The 14,888-nt window shown below is 39.6% G+C and overlaps 1 protein-coding gene across 17 annotated transcripts in view; it reads right to left on the minus strand.

The window, feature by feature from the left end:
* SYNE1 (spectrin repeat containing nuclear envelope protein 1) overlaps positions 1 to 14,888 on the minus strand; it is a 448,999-nt gene that overhangs the window by 11,494 nt on the left and 422,617 nt on the right. For 14 of the 17 annotated variants that reach the window (XM_077897049.1, XM_077897055.1, XM_077897084.1 and 11 more), the window contains 7 exons: positions 14,388 to 14,721; positions 12,242 to 12,310; positions 10,503 to 10,645; positions 8,690 to 8,816; positions 7,691 to 7,902; positions 4,620 to 4,820; positions 1,077 to 1,205 (listed from right to left, as the gene is read on the minus strand). In XM_077897049.1, coding sequence (XP_077753175.1) covers positions 1,077 to 1,205; positions 4,620 to 4,820; positions 7,691 to 7,902; positions 8,690 to 8,816; positions 10,503 to 10,645; positions 12,242 to 12,310; positions 14,388 to 14,721 — 1,215 coding nt within the window. The remainder of the gene's footprint in view (positions 1 to 1,076; positions 1,206 to 4,619; positions 4,821 to 7,690; positions 7,903 to 8,689; positions 8,817 to 10,502; positions 10,646 to 12,241; positions 12,311 to 14,387; positions 14,722 to 14,888) is intronic. The other 3 variants (XM_077897071.1, XM_077897062.1, XM_077897102.1) reach the window with 1 other exon arrangement.

Below are 14,888 nucleotides of genomic sequence, written 5' to 3' on the forward strand. Positions count from 1 at the left end.
GTCTCATCCACAGTAAGTATATTGGAAGGTTCAAACTGGTGAATATATGTGAAAGTGCTTAAAATATCAAGTATTATGCAAATGAGACAAGATATTATTTTATACAGAAAGTGAAACATTAACATAAATATAGCAAAACACATATGTCTAAGTATACTCTGATATTTGTTCAAGATTTTTTTTTAAAGGATACAGTAGTGATTCATCATTTACAACTAATGTCTGAGGTCAAAAGTCAGTAGAAATGCCATTGCATAGCTCTTCTCCCTTGGTTTCTAAGACCTTTATTGTACTGAATTAAAAGCTACCAATTCTGTGGCTTAGGTTAGTAAGTATAAGTATTAAATGTTGAGAAATGACATTTTAAAAATACAGAAAGCTACAAAATGCAAATCATTTTCTCCTAATGGAACTGAAATATACTTCTTTATTTTCTATAATATCCCTTAAGTACAGTGTACATTATATTGTCCAAAGTCCTTTGTATGAGAATCGACAAATTTCCTTTTGAATTCAGTGCTAGAAAAAGTTTCTTTCTCCTTGAGAACTAGAATTTTTTTTTTCCCCTCAGGTAATGAAAATGACTTTTCGCACTTTCCTTTTTGTCTTCATTTTCACAAAACTTGGTGACAAGGTTACTGTTAAATCTGGTAAATTTAATTTCTTCTAAGGAGTCTGAATAGTCTCTTTCTATTTTAATAGTTTAAATGCCCATAAAAATAAAATTTAAGCCACTCAATATACTTACTTTATACAAAGATGTAGCAAATACAGTTTAAATTTAAAATAAGTGTCATTGCCAAAGATCTGCTTTAGTAAAAACAACTTAAGATGAAGAACATCTAAGATCTCTACAACTGAGCAATGACTTTAGAACCAAATTCTAAAGCTCATAGACGTCATCTTCTATGAGCATGTTTGCCTCACAAAAATCAGAAACTATGATGAGTAAAAAAGAGAAAGTTAGAGACAGGTAAAAGGTGTAAAAAAAAAATTATCACCTATATTATTTTCCTATAAATGAAATGGATGGCTGCTATGAATAACCAGCAGCTGCCAGAGTTCACACATCTTACCATAAGCTGTTTGTGATGGTCCTGAAGTGTCTCTGCATCCTGGTTAGAATCAATAGGGACAATTTCATTTTTCCTTCTGTCGATGTTCTCCAGCATAAGCAGCAAACCATGACTCATTTCATGGAAATCCTATGAAGAAAAAAACATGGGATATAAAATCATCTTAAATAGTATGTTTTTTTTCTCTCATAGCTTAAATTTCCATTCTCTCCAATTGCTACCACTGTGGGGTTTAAGTTCTTATGCACAACTCCTTTCTGACAAAAGCACTGGTGCTGTTGTAATTATCTGAGTTCATATTCTCCCCCAAAACATCTAGTTTATTATTTGAGGGAGAGTTTAGACATAAGGAAAAACTGGCATGAAATACTTAATTTCTAGGGTTACTATTCAGTTTGGAAGAAATCAGCTCTGCTCCCCTTTTTTCTCCCTGTATACAAACCTTTCCATCTTGTAAGGCCTTAATCTGATTACCTATACATTTCATTCATATTCAATGCATAGTTCCTGAAGATCTCCTATGTGGATAGCACAGGCCTAGGAGGGGGTACAGGGATGAAAAGTGAAAGGGGGTCTAGAGGTGAAACAACAACTTGTGTATCTGCTTTCAAGGTATTCTTGGGGCACATATAAACCTGAAAAGAAGGCTTACATTGTGCTCAGAATACAATGCACTCTCAGCCAGGACCTACAAGGCCCTGAGTGATCTGGCGGCTAACCATCTCCTTGATCTTTCTTATCACTCCCTGACTCTCTGACTACATTCTGTCACACTGGCCTCTTTTCTGACCTTAAAGACACTAAGCCTTTTCTTGTTTCTGGGACAACCCATTTGCTCAGTCTCCTTCATGGCAATGTCCCTCCAGTGTTCGCTCAAAGATTCATAGAAGTTCCCTGACCTCATGTCCACTCTCACCACTGCTATTCAACATAGTACTAGAAGTCTTAGCCTCAGCAATCAGAAAACAAAAAGAAATAAAAGGCATTCAAATTGGCAAAGAAGAAGTCAAACTCTCCCTCTTTGTAGATGACATGATACTCTACATAGAAAATCCAAAAGACTCCACCCCAAGATCGCTAGAACTCATACAGCAATTTGGCAGTGTGGCAGGATACAAAATCAATGCCCAGAAGTCAGTGGCATTTCTATACACTAACAATGAGACTGAAGAAAGAGAAATTAAGGAGTCAATCCCATTTACAATTGCACCCCAAAGCATAAGATACCTAGGAATAAACCTAACTAAAGAGGTAAAGGATCTATACCCTAAAAACTACAGAATACTTCTGAAAGAAATTGAAGAAGACACAAAGAAATGGAAAAATATTCCATGCTCATGGATTGGAAGAATTAATATTGTGAAAATGTCAATGTTACCCAAGGCAATTTACACATTTAGTGCAATCCCTATCAAAATACCATGGACTTTCTTCAGAGAGTTGGAACAAATTATTTTAAGATTTGTGTGGAATCAGAAAAGACCCTGAATAGCCAGGGGAATATTAAAAAAGAAAACCATGGCTGGGAGCATCACAATGCCAGATTTCAGGTTGTAGTACAAAGCTGTAATCATCAAGACAGTGTGGTACTGGCACAAAAACAGACACATAGATCAATGGAACAGAATAGAGAACCCAGAAAGGGAATCTCAACTCTATGGTCAACTAGTCTTTGACAAAGCAGGAAAGAATATTCAATGGAAAAAGGACAGTTTCTTCAACAAACGGTGTTGGGAAAATTGGACATCCACATGCAGAAGAATGAAACTAGCCCACTCTCTTTCACCATACACAAAGATAAACTCAAAATGGATGAAAGATCTAAATGTGAGACAAGATTCCATCAAAATCCTACAGAAGAACACAGGCAACACCTTTTTTGAACTTGGCCACAGTAACTTCTTGCAAGATACATCCATGAAGGCAAGAGAAAAGCAAAAATGAACTATTGGGACTTCATCAAGATAAGAAGCTTTTGCACAGCAAAGGATACAGTCAACAAAACTCAAAGACAACCTACAGAATGGGAAAAGATATTTGCAAATGACCTATCAGATAAAGGGCTAGTTTCCAAGATCTATAAAGAACTTATTAAACTCAACACCAAAGAAACAAACAATCCAATCATGAAATGGGCAAGTCATGAACAGAAATCTCACAGAGGAAGACATAGACATGGCCAACAAGCACATGAGAAAATGCTCTGCATCACTGGCCATCAGGGAAATACAAATCAAAACCACAATGAGATACCACCTCACACCAGTGAGAATGGGGAAAATTAACAAGGCAGGAAATAACAACTGTTGGAGAGGATGCGGAGAAAGGGGAACCCTCTTGCACTGTTGGTGGGAATGTGAACTGGTGCAGCCACTCTGGAAAACTGTGTGGAGGTTCCTCAAAGAGCTAAAAATAGATCTGCCCTATGACTCAGCAATTGCACTGCTGGGGATTTACCCCAAAGATACAGATGCAGTGAAATGCCAGGACACCTGCACCCCGATGTTTCTAGCAGCAATGTCCACAATAGCCAAACTGTGGAAGGAGCCTTGGTGTCCATCAAAAGATGAATGGATAAAGAAGATGTGGTCTATGTATACAATGGAATATTACTCAGCCATTAGAAACGACAAATACCCACCATTTGCTTTGACGTGGATGGAACTGGAGGGTATTATGCTGAGTGAATTAAGTCAATCGGAGAAGGACAAACATTATATGGTCTCATTCATTTGGGGAATATAAAAAATAGTGAAAGGGAATAAAAGGGAAAGGAAAAAAATGAGTGGGAAATATCAGAAAGGGAGATAGAACATGAGAGACTCCTAACTCTGGGAAACGAACTAGGGGTAGTAGAAAGGGAGGTGGGTGGAGGGTGGGGGTGACTGGGTGACCGGCACTGAGGAGGGCACTTAATGGGATGAGCCTTGGGTGTTATTCTGTATGTTGGCAAATTGAACACCAATAAAAAATAAATTAAAAAAAGAAAAAAAAAAAGAAAAAAGAAGAAGTTCCCTGACCTCTCTCTCAAAGTGGCTTTTTTCAGTTACTCTTATCACCCTTGCTTATCAGCATCTTCATTAAACAATTACTTGCATTTTTATTGTTTGTCTTCCCCAACAAAATCAGAGGCTGTGTTGTATCCTGACTGCTCAGCATAATGTCTGTTAGAGAGTGGGTACTCATCAAATAATTTGGTAGAATAGATGAATAAATATTTGTAATGTTCACTTTCATGTTCAGAAAATGTCTACCAACATGCTCAGTAAATATCTGTTGAATGAATGAGTTGGGGCTGAGATAAACTTGTGGGAATAGTGCAGTTAGCTGGATAAAAGATGGGATTCATTGGCTTTGAACTTCTGTTCAAATGTACAGATTCTCCAGTATAATGAATAGTTTGGGCACAAATTTATCTCACTTAAATCCCAACTCTGGGGAGCAACTGCATCCCTCTAAGTGACCTTGATAAATCAAGTCACAGACTCAGCTATAGTTGAAGTGTCTGACTCCAGAGCATAAGCCGTCTGATGTCCCACCAACCTGACACTGCATCAGTGCATCTTGGAGCAGGCCCCGCCACTCTTCTAGCAATGAGCACACATGGTCCCAGCGCCCGTTCATCTGGGATAGGCGATCTTGCAGATCTTGGCTTTTTTCACTGTCAGTCTGGGTGAACTCGGAGCTGCACAGGTTGATGGAGAGGATGAGGGCTTTGCGGTGGTCCACAGCTTTCTGGAGCTCCTATAAAGAGAAAGGAGAACAACCAAAGAAAATAACAATAAAAACATTTAAAGCATAGTTTAAGACCTTAGGAAATGCTTCACCTAAATTAAAAGATCCACTCATTAAAACTGGCCTTAACCAAATGGCTAGCTAAAATACAGTGGTACACACTACCGAGGACTATACTGTAGTTAAAAGAAATGGATTGGATGTACACTTGACAACTTGAAGGGATTTTAAAATATGGTATAGCGTGAAAAGAGTCAGAAACAGAACACTGTGTGTGATACAATAGCATTGGTGTTATTTAAAAGGCACGTGCACACACACAAATCCACATTTTTCATGCCTATATGAACCAATAATTTAATAAAAATACTCCTTTAATATTTAAGAATGGTTGCCATGGGTTTCAGGAATGAAAAGATTAAAGAGAGTGGGGGAAGAGTGAGATTAAAGAAGAGTGGGGGGAAGGATAAATAAACACAATTACGAGGAACTTTGCAGGAAGCACTGATGATCCTGAGCAATGAACCAAGGAGTATGATTAACTCAATCCACAGCACGGGAGTTCAACAACAATAAGACAGAACAAACGCAGACCTGGCTCTAAGAGTTCTGGGCAGGAGGAAATGTCCTGGGGAAGATTCTCATTTCACTAGACCATTGGTACTCAAAGTTGTGTGCAGAAGAATGAAACGGGAAACCTGTGAAGCAGGCAGATTCCCAGGCCCCAGCCTCTAGCTGTTTGTTTAGTTAGGGCCACTAACTCTCTCGACAGGCACAGAGAGTTAGTGGCCCACAAAGAAAGAACCGTGCTATGTCTTAGGCCACATCCTTGTGATGGCAAAGAGAATAGATTGGGTATTTCATCAACTAAACCAATTTAGTTTGATTTCACAAAAAATTAGGCAACTGATTTTTGCCTCATGCATTTCCCACAAATCTAGAACTGTTCCAAGAACTTGTGCAGCACATGATTATGCACTAATGATTCAATATCTGGGTACTATTTAAACATCCCTAGATTAGTTTAGGGTCAGTGATCCTGCAAATCACATCTACCCACGCTACATTTTCTTCTAAGTTCTCAACATTTCCGTTAGGCCTCCAGCTTGTCTTAATTTTTCACTTTCTAATATGTTTAAAATGCAGTAATACAGATTCAAATACGGAGACATTATAAGATCGAGAGATATTGTGGAAAGATACTTGGTTATTCTACAGATTTATCCTCAGGGAACAGACCGGAAAGACTGGGAAAGCACACAGAGGGTGGCTTTTCCCTATCACACAGGCTGACTTTCAAGGTCTAATTTTCCCAACCTAATTTCACTTAGGTCTCAGACTCTGGCCAACATTTGCTTTATCAACTTTTTAAGGAGTCTGGCCATAATACACACTGCCTTACATTTTTCCCAGAGAAGAACTAAAATAATTTAAGTACTCTAGAGAAAAATGCATTTTATAACCCAGATAATATAAATTGCATCTCCGGGCAGTCCCGGTGGCGCAGCAGTTTAGCGCCGCCTGCAGCCCGAAGTGTGCTCCTGGAGACCCGGGATCGAGTCCCACGTCGGGCTCCATGCTTGGAGCCCGCTTCTCCCTCTGCCTGTGTCTCTGCCTCCCTCTCTCTCTGTGTCTCTTATGAATAAATAAATAAAATCTTAAAAAAATATAAAAAAAAATAAATTGCATCTTCAATTTTTATTTATTTATGATAGTCAGAGAGAGAGAGAGAGAGGCAGAGACATAGGCAGAGGGAGAAGCAGGCTCCATGCACCGGGAGCCCGACGTGGGATTCGATCCCGGGTCTCCAGGATCGCGCCCTGGGCCAAAGGCAGGTGCCAAACCACTGCGCCACCCAGGGATCCCATAAATTGCATCTTCAATCTGATGCTTCATTTAGAAATTGATGGGGCTAGTGCAGAGGCTATTCTATCAATGAAGTCGTCTGAACAGCAGTGGGGAAGATTCATTTCTCTGAAAATTTGTAAGAAACAATAAGCCACAATAACATCCACCCCCAAATAAATAACATACATGGAAACGGAGTGACACAAAAGCAGCACGTTTAATCCTTAAGCCTGGCGAGCCTAGAGGAAGAACACATCTTGATGCTCTCCAAACAAAAAGAAATGACTGAAGGAGCTATTAAAAAAAAAACTGGGCTCTCAACCCATAGTATGTTTACAAAAGTCTCCATATATTAATGCATTTCAAGAATTGTGCTAAAGCAGAGTGTTAAGATCTAGAGACGGAGCTAAAGGACATTATCCAGTGTCCTACATCATCCAGGCCAAAATCAAATGCACATGCCAGGTGTTTTACCATAATGACTCCACAGTTTTGTTTTATTCATTACACTGCAAATTGCTTCTGTTACTACGATAATCTATTTCAGATGTTCTGCTGATTCCAGAATCTCAAACAATTTCAATACGTCTCTACAAACTCACAGAGACACAATCTTGGAGAGGAAACCTTTCTAGCTCTAGATACAGACTTGCCGGAAACCTGGTCATTGCTGCATTTCCCTTAAAAGAAATTAAATAAAAGAGGTTAAATAGGTCCCAGAGACACCTGGATGTTTCATGAACTTTTAATTAGTCTTTCCTTAAGAACCAGGTCGTTAAATCACAAATGTTTATTTACGTGGGGGATAGTTCTACAACATGATCCATCTCTCTGTCCTTCCAAGCCTTCTGTATAAATACTGACTGGGGATGGTTGGGGGAGAGGAGGGTATCTGAGTTCATTTCTGTTGACAACTTCCCTGCTGCTGCTGTGTGATAACAGAGCAGCTAGTACTAGTGGTTTCGTAGGAGCAGGCATTGCATACGGCAGCGTTCTTTCTGGCTGCTGTGGGAAAGGCTGAGGGCAGCTACCTTGAGCTTTTTTATCTGGAGCTCAATAGCCTGGATATCAGTGCTAAGCTCTAGGCGCTGCAGCTGTTCCAACTCTTCCTCTGTCTCCCCCAGCCAGGTCCAGATGTTGTTCAGGTCCGAGTTGAACTGCTGCCACTTCTGGAGGTTCTGTTTCATTCTCAGCTCCTTGCTAAGGGCCTGTGCTTGGATGAGTTCCCATCGGTCAATCACACCTGGAGAGACACGCCACACACAGAATAGTGAGCTGTTTTTCTCCACACAGTGTGTTTGGGAAATGCTTTAAACATACATTAGTGGCCAACTTTAAATAACAACAACAAGAGAAGTAATTCTAACGGGCACTTCTGTTGTTGTCAGTTATAAAAAAAATCCAAACAATCAGTATAATGGCTGTTTCTCCTACCTGCATTTTTAATCATAATGGGGTAAAAAAAAAATATGTAGGATTTAATACCATAAAGAGTTTTATGAAGTAATAAGCAGTAATGTGCATGAAGATAACATTCATTTGGTTGTTTTCTGCAACAGAACTTGGAGAGCAAGCATAAATGCCAAACGAGAGGCGCCTGGGTGGCTCAGTCAGTTAAGCAGCCAACTCTTGATTTCAGCTCAGGTCATGATCTTTGAGTTGTGAGACTGGGCCTCATGTCGCCTCATTGCTCAGTGTAGTTTGCTTGAGATTATCTCTCCCTCTTCTGCCCCTTCCCCCACTCACACTCTTTCTCTCAAATAAATAAAAGCTTTAAAAAATGTAAAATAAAATAAAATAAAAATGCCAGATGAGAGATATTGAGACAGTACATAAAATAAATGGTATGTGAAAGAAAACACTATAATGCTGTTCACCCCCTCTTCTGTTAGGAGATCACTGTAACGCAGAGAAGAGTTCTCAGGAGAGAATCATGTAGAATGAGATGAGCATCACAGGGTAACACAGGGCACAAGGTGCTTCAGGATCTCCTATTTCCCTCTTTCCTGAACTGAGCATCACTCACTCACCAGCTGTTTGGGTTTCCGTACTATTCAGGTTAACGAAGCCTGGAAAATTCTCTTCCTCCTCCCTTAGTTTGTGTTCCAGTCTCTTCACTGAGTCTATACTGCCACTGCACTCACCCAGCAATTTCATCTGTTAAGACATAGAATATAGGCTCCTGTCACAGAATTCTCAGGTTCTCACAAGTGCAAGAGCTTCTGGGGGAAAATATCTTTCTATTCCTTAAAATGGACAGTGGCTGTGTTTTATTATTCTGTGGGAAAAAAAATCCACTGAAAATAGAAAAGTCAAGTTCAGAAACATTCTCCTTAAACACAGGACAGTTTCATACACACAGAGAACAATGCCTTGAAGATACACTTCGCATACTGGGTTTTGCATGAGAATCCCTCAAAATTTATTTTAAATTTCTGAGTCAAAACAGACTAAAAACCAATCTGGGATTTAAAACTTAGAGCCCTCAGCTGGCAGTACAATATATAATTTTTGGCAAGTTGCTTCCTCTTTCTTAAACTGAAATGTGGGAACAATAATATTACCACAAATCTCAAAGGAACATTTTTTTGCATTAAATAATTAAAATACTTAGAAGCAGAAAGTACTATTAAAGACAGCTGTTTCACAAGAAAATTTAAGCAATGTTTAATAGGTGTTAGGGGAATAAATTCTAACATCAAAGGAAAACCTTCCAACCCTACGTTTAATGTCATGCACAGCATTTCAGAAAATTCTTGCTATACTAACCATAAAGTTATGTTTCAAGGTCTTTAACAAATAACACTGCCATGAAATTACTTTGACTATTTTTGATTGAGATTGAATATAATCTCAGTGATATCAGCATGGTCACCATAAAACCTGAATATATTTTAAGAAGAGACTATATTTTATATATTCTGTTCACTATAACAGAAGTTGGTATAACAGACTACACTGGACAGGAAATGAATTCATGATTGATTCCTCTCTTGTAATCGTGAGGACATTAATATCAGCATATATAACTACAACAGTTCTCTTCCCTGGTTTCAAAAAGCAGTACATTTGTCATTAGACTTAGGGAAGTAATTTTTCTTTTCCTTTTACTAGGCAGTCTTTTGGGTATGAAAAGTAGGGCTGAGCCTTGGAAGAGATTTGGTTTTAAATTCTCTTGCTTAAGTATGTGTAGGAAAATGGGTAGTTCTCCAGGAAAAATTATTTAGTCAGTAACTTGAGCAGAGCAAATAAACTTAGTATATACTTCACTAGGTAGGAACTTCGAAAACAGAAGTTAGTAACGTATACAATCATCTGCCATCTTTTTCCCAAATCCCTCTTGTAAGTCAGATTTGTTTTCTCCAGAATGAGTATATTGATAACAGAGGATAAAAACATTCCCAAAGCCAGTAAGTAAATCAATAAACCCCAGAAAAGAACTACAAAAAAAAAAAAAAAATCCATGTTAGTAATCCATTAACCATATCTGCTGCTTCAAGGATAACTTTGGCCCCAAAATTATTAGCTGAGTTTGGAAAAATGCCTAATCATGTTTGGGAGCCAAAGCATTTTGTTGCTTTCAATTAAATGGATCTCACTGAGTTCTCCATGTAAAGGAACAGGCTGGTCATTGTAGTAGGTTAGTGTGTCTGAGCACGGGCCAGTTTTACTCAAAAGGTAACGTGCTAGCGTGGCTTCATTTTGTATACCCAAACCAACGAGTTCAAGGGCAGTGTGGTGCTTAGAGAGCTCAGAAAGCTCTGTGCCGCAGACAGACTGTTCTTTGTCACACAACTATGATTTCTAGGTACATGTTGGGATCACAAGGGTCAGGATACTTACATAGCCTCTATAGCTGGAATCTAGCTCCGGTCCTGTCGGAGTTTTGCTACGGATAATATTTTCAGTTTGTTGCATCTGAAAACGGCTCTCATCCAATGCTTTGTCCAGTTGTCGGATCTGTGACTCTAAGGCACTGGGAGCTCCTATAGCGTCAACCACAAGAATCTTTACATGCTTGACATTTAAGAAGTTTACGAAATTACTTCAGCTAAGGTGATATAGAAATGGCATATGTGTACGCAATTACAAAGCGAATTTAGTACTAACGTGCTGGTGAGTTAGAAGTTCAAATGACCAGACCAATCAATGAATGTGGTTGGCTAAGAGTCCTAGCAGCAGATATTGCAAAAGGGCTCTGCAATGGGTTCTAACAGCCTGTGTATCTGCTCCTTTTCCAGCTGATTCCCTGAAAATCTACATGTCGTAAGTTGTGGAAGGCTTCTCCAAAAGCCCAAGGTGGTGCCTTATGCTCTCCTGCAAAACAGGAGGCAGTTATTTCTCATATTCCCTCTGCAGGCACTTATCAAGCAAAATAGATATAATCCTTTGTTTTCTTCCCGCATCTCAACAGAAGACAGTGCTCAGTAGAAGACAGTCTCCCCTGGCTGCATCCTTCACTTAAGGTATGTGACCCAGAAAAGACTAGCTTGAGTTACATATGGGTGGAGACACTAAATTACCAATGGCTTGCTTTAGTTTAAAACCCAAAACAAAACCAGGAGAAAGCTAAGATTTTAGCATTTGCATCTAAGCATGCTCTCAGGGCCTGGAACTCCTGGCTCATCACCTTTCAGAGATATAACACCTTTTGTGCATGCACAAAATGTGTGTATGCAAAATGTGTGCGTGTGCGCTTGTATTATAATTTTTGAACTAAACAAGAACATTGATTGTCAGAGTGAAGCTAACACAGAGTGAAAGCAGAATGTGTATTAGTAAGCTTTATTAATTTCTTTTGTAAAAAGGCTAAATACACCTGGAAGAGGTCTCTCACTGGGGTTCACTCAGGAAGTTACCATTTCAGTAATGCTACTTTGCTTCCTGTTCTTTAGCTTTTCTTCAAAAACTAAGTGTAAACTAATACCTTTGCAATTCAGTATCATATTGTTGTGTTTGAATCCTATTCTATCTTCCCCCAAATTGTTTAACTATGCTAAACTATAGTTTATCTAGTGCAACATTAAACAAAACTGGCTCCATTTTCCTTTATTTTATGGGGCAAGACTTATTAAAAATTATAATTTTTTTTAGAGACAAACATCTGGTCTCACCCCTTGTCTTACATGTGGAACAGAGGTCACAAATGCAGGCTGGCAGACTTGGGCATGAGAGTCCCCAGTTGCCCTAACTGCACAGGTTAAGGCCCAGGTAAGTCTATAAGCCCTGGAAATCATGAAGTCAGTATGGTTACAATCAAGCAGGACACTAGGGCACAGATGCTGAATACTAGTAGTTCCATCTCCTATTTTCTGCCATTCATGGGCATTTTAGGTCTACATCTAATGAAACTCATTCCCCTTTAACAAAATGAGAAGTTATTTCACTGAAACTTGAAATCTTATTCTTGTTGTTGATCAACAGAATACTTTTGGATTCTGTTTGTTTTCTACTGTAGCAGTAAGAGAAAGGTTGTTCTTAACATGCTGGTGTCACAGAGCTGTGAGAGGTACAGCAGATGTGCTCAGAGAGGAGGCTTGTTACAGGTGAGGGAAGGAGGCTTGCTGGCTTTTTGTGCCTACCAGAGGTATTTCTGATTGCACTTTCTGTGAGTTTTACATAGGCCTCGGGACTTTCGGGGATCATTACATCTGCAAAAAGAGCACAGTCTAAGTTGACAGCTAGATTCCTTGTGGCGGGAAATAACTTTCCTAGAGAAAAAAAGGAAGTTAGTCACTCTAGACAGACAGCTCTTGAATATACAGAGGAGTGTGAGCATGCTCACCCAAGATTTCCTGAAATAAATCTTAAAAGCTCACACTGAAAATGCTTTATGAGTCGAGCACCGTTCTAAGCACTCCTTTATCTTTGAAGAAACTGCATAGGGTACATGGAAGTCTTATTCCCATTTCATTGATAAGAAAAACTGAGATCCAGAGGAATTAAGTGACTTACCCAAGTTTCAATAGCCAGTAATTGGCAGAACTGAGATTTCAATCTAGACAGATTCTAGAGCAGTGCTGTCCAATAGAAATAAAGTGAGCCACGTGTGTAATTTTAAAGGTTTTAAGAGACATATTAATGGTGAAAATGTTAGTTCTTTACTTTGCTGGACCAATATATCAAAATTGTAATATATTTCAACATAGATATTATCAATATTTTGCATTCTTTCTTTGTGCTAACTCTTTGAAACATATAAATTTATGTAAGTTCATTTGACATAGCAAAACACAATTTTGCATGGTCACATTTCAGGTCTCAACAGCCACATGTGGCTAGTGGATACATACTGGTGAGCACTGCTATAGATAAGAAATACCTAGTAGGCTCTACTGTGAAAACAAAATAGAAATGAGGGAAATCATGTTCTTTTTAGATCATGTCATATCCTTGGGAATCCAAACGTGAACCATCAGAAACAAGCAGAGGCAGCCTTTTGCAGAATGTTTGAGATGCATTTACAAGGGCTGCAAATTGGCCTCTATTCTATTTTTCCTCACCTTCTGTACAATGTTCCTCTTTCTCTGTCCACCCCTTCACTATATGTGTGTCTTAGTGTTTTATCTTTCTTGTTTTACTTCATATGTTTTTCCTGGGTGATCTTTCTCTCAGGGACAATTACCATTTATTCATGGATAGCCACACAATGTGCATTTCCAGTTCTAGAATTTCAGACCCATGCATCTATTGCTGGGTATTCCATTTGCATATTCTACAGTATTTCGAATTCAGGTGTGTACCACCAAATCATCACCTCACCCTTTCTCATTGCCCTGTCTCCTGGCCCACAGATACCCACAACATTCTCTGCATCTTTCACCAAGATGCCCAAGTCCGAAAGTTGCTTCAATCCCAGTTCAATGAACCATCACTGAAGGAGGAGAGTTTTCATGATTCCATTGTCTCCATCCCTGATGTTGTTCCTTAGTTCAGGCCACTATCCCATCTCTATCCTTGATCATAAAATGTTTCCATCTGAGCTCTTCTCCAACGTGATCCCTTCCACCTAGTATTGAGACAGGTTATGTGAAAGTATGTATCTGATCATGTGAACTCCTCCTTAGAGATCTGTGGTGGTGCCCCTGTGCCTTCAGGAGAGAACTCCCCTCTGTGGTGAGCAGGCTGCTTTATGACCATGTCCTGGTTTGCCTTTCCACCTCCTCTTTGTCCACTCTATGTCTCCCAGTCTACAGCCTTCATTCTGGACAAACTTCTGGTGACCAAAAGCTCTGCGGCTGATCATAAAGCTCGGTGTGCAACTCTCTTCTCTTCCTCTGAACTTTGCTGTGTCTATCTAGGTGACTCACTTATTCTTCAGGTCTCAGCTCAAGAGTCTTTTCCCTAAAGCCTTTCCTCAAAGCTCTGGTTAGTCACCCCTTGGCTGTATTTCTGTACCACCATGTGTACATTATTACTATCCTAGAACGAACACTTCACACAGCTGTTTCTTATCTGTCAGTGTTCCACACTAGAATGAACCATGTATCCCTAATACTTATACAGTGCTTGTCATATAGTAAGAATGTAACACTATGTGGGATAAACCAATGATCATGTCAACTTTTATATTTGATAATCACATTAAATGCAATTATTCTATTATGTGCAATTTGCTCTAATGGAAGAAGGAAGAAGAAAGTTCTGCTTAGTTTATGCATTTCTAATACCATATTCAGTCCTTTTTATTTTCTTTTAAGTTGGCCTATTGGAAGAGCTCTTTCCTACCTGATAAGCCAACAGCTCCCCTGAGGTAGAAATCTTTATCATCCTGACCCTCTTCATCCTCAGAGGGTAGAGTTCTAGACACAGCAGACTCCAGGTCACGACTGAGGTCATAGTCATGGTCCCACTCCAGGGGGATGGAGTCCACACTGGCAGGCGTGTCTCGTCCTGACCGCTCACTCCGCAGGGGCTGTGCGAGTGAGAGGGAGGGGTTGGAGGAAGGCTGGGGAGAGAGCACGCTGTCTGCAGAGGTGTCACGCCAGTGGAGGTCTGAGAGAGCTGCAGAGTCATCCAGCTCCAGCTCCCGGTCAGAGAGGTCATGGTCATCATCTGGGAGCTAGAAATATAGGCAACCCAACTCCATTACCACAGTGGTCAGATGATGCCCTTACCACTGTTTGTTCTGCTTCTCAGGGTTCAAGCTTATCTGGGCCATATTCCTACCTCAGTGGGGATAATTTATAACTTCCTAACATCAAATAAGTAAGCATCCTTTGATCACTT

The sequence above is a fragment of the Canis aureus genome, chromosome 1, assembly GCF_053574225.1.
Source record: "Canis aureus isolate CA01 chromosome 1, VMU_Caureus_v.1.0, whole genome shotgun sequence".
NCBI lineage: Eukaryota > Metazoa > Chordata > Mammalia > Carnivora > Canidae > Canis > Canis aureus.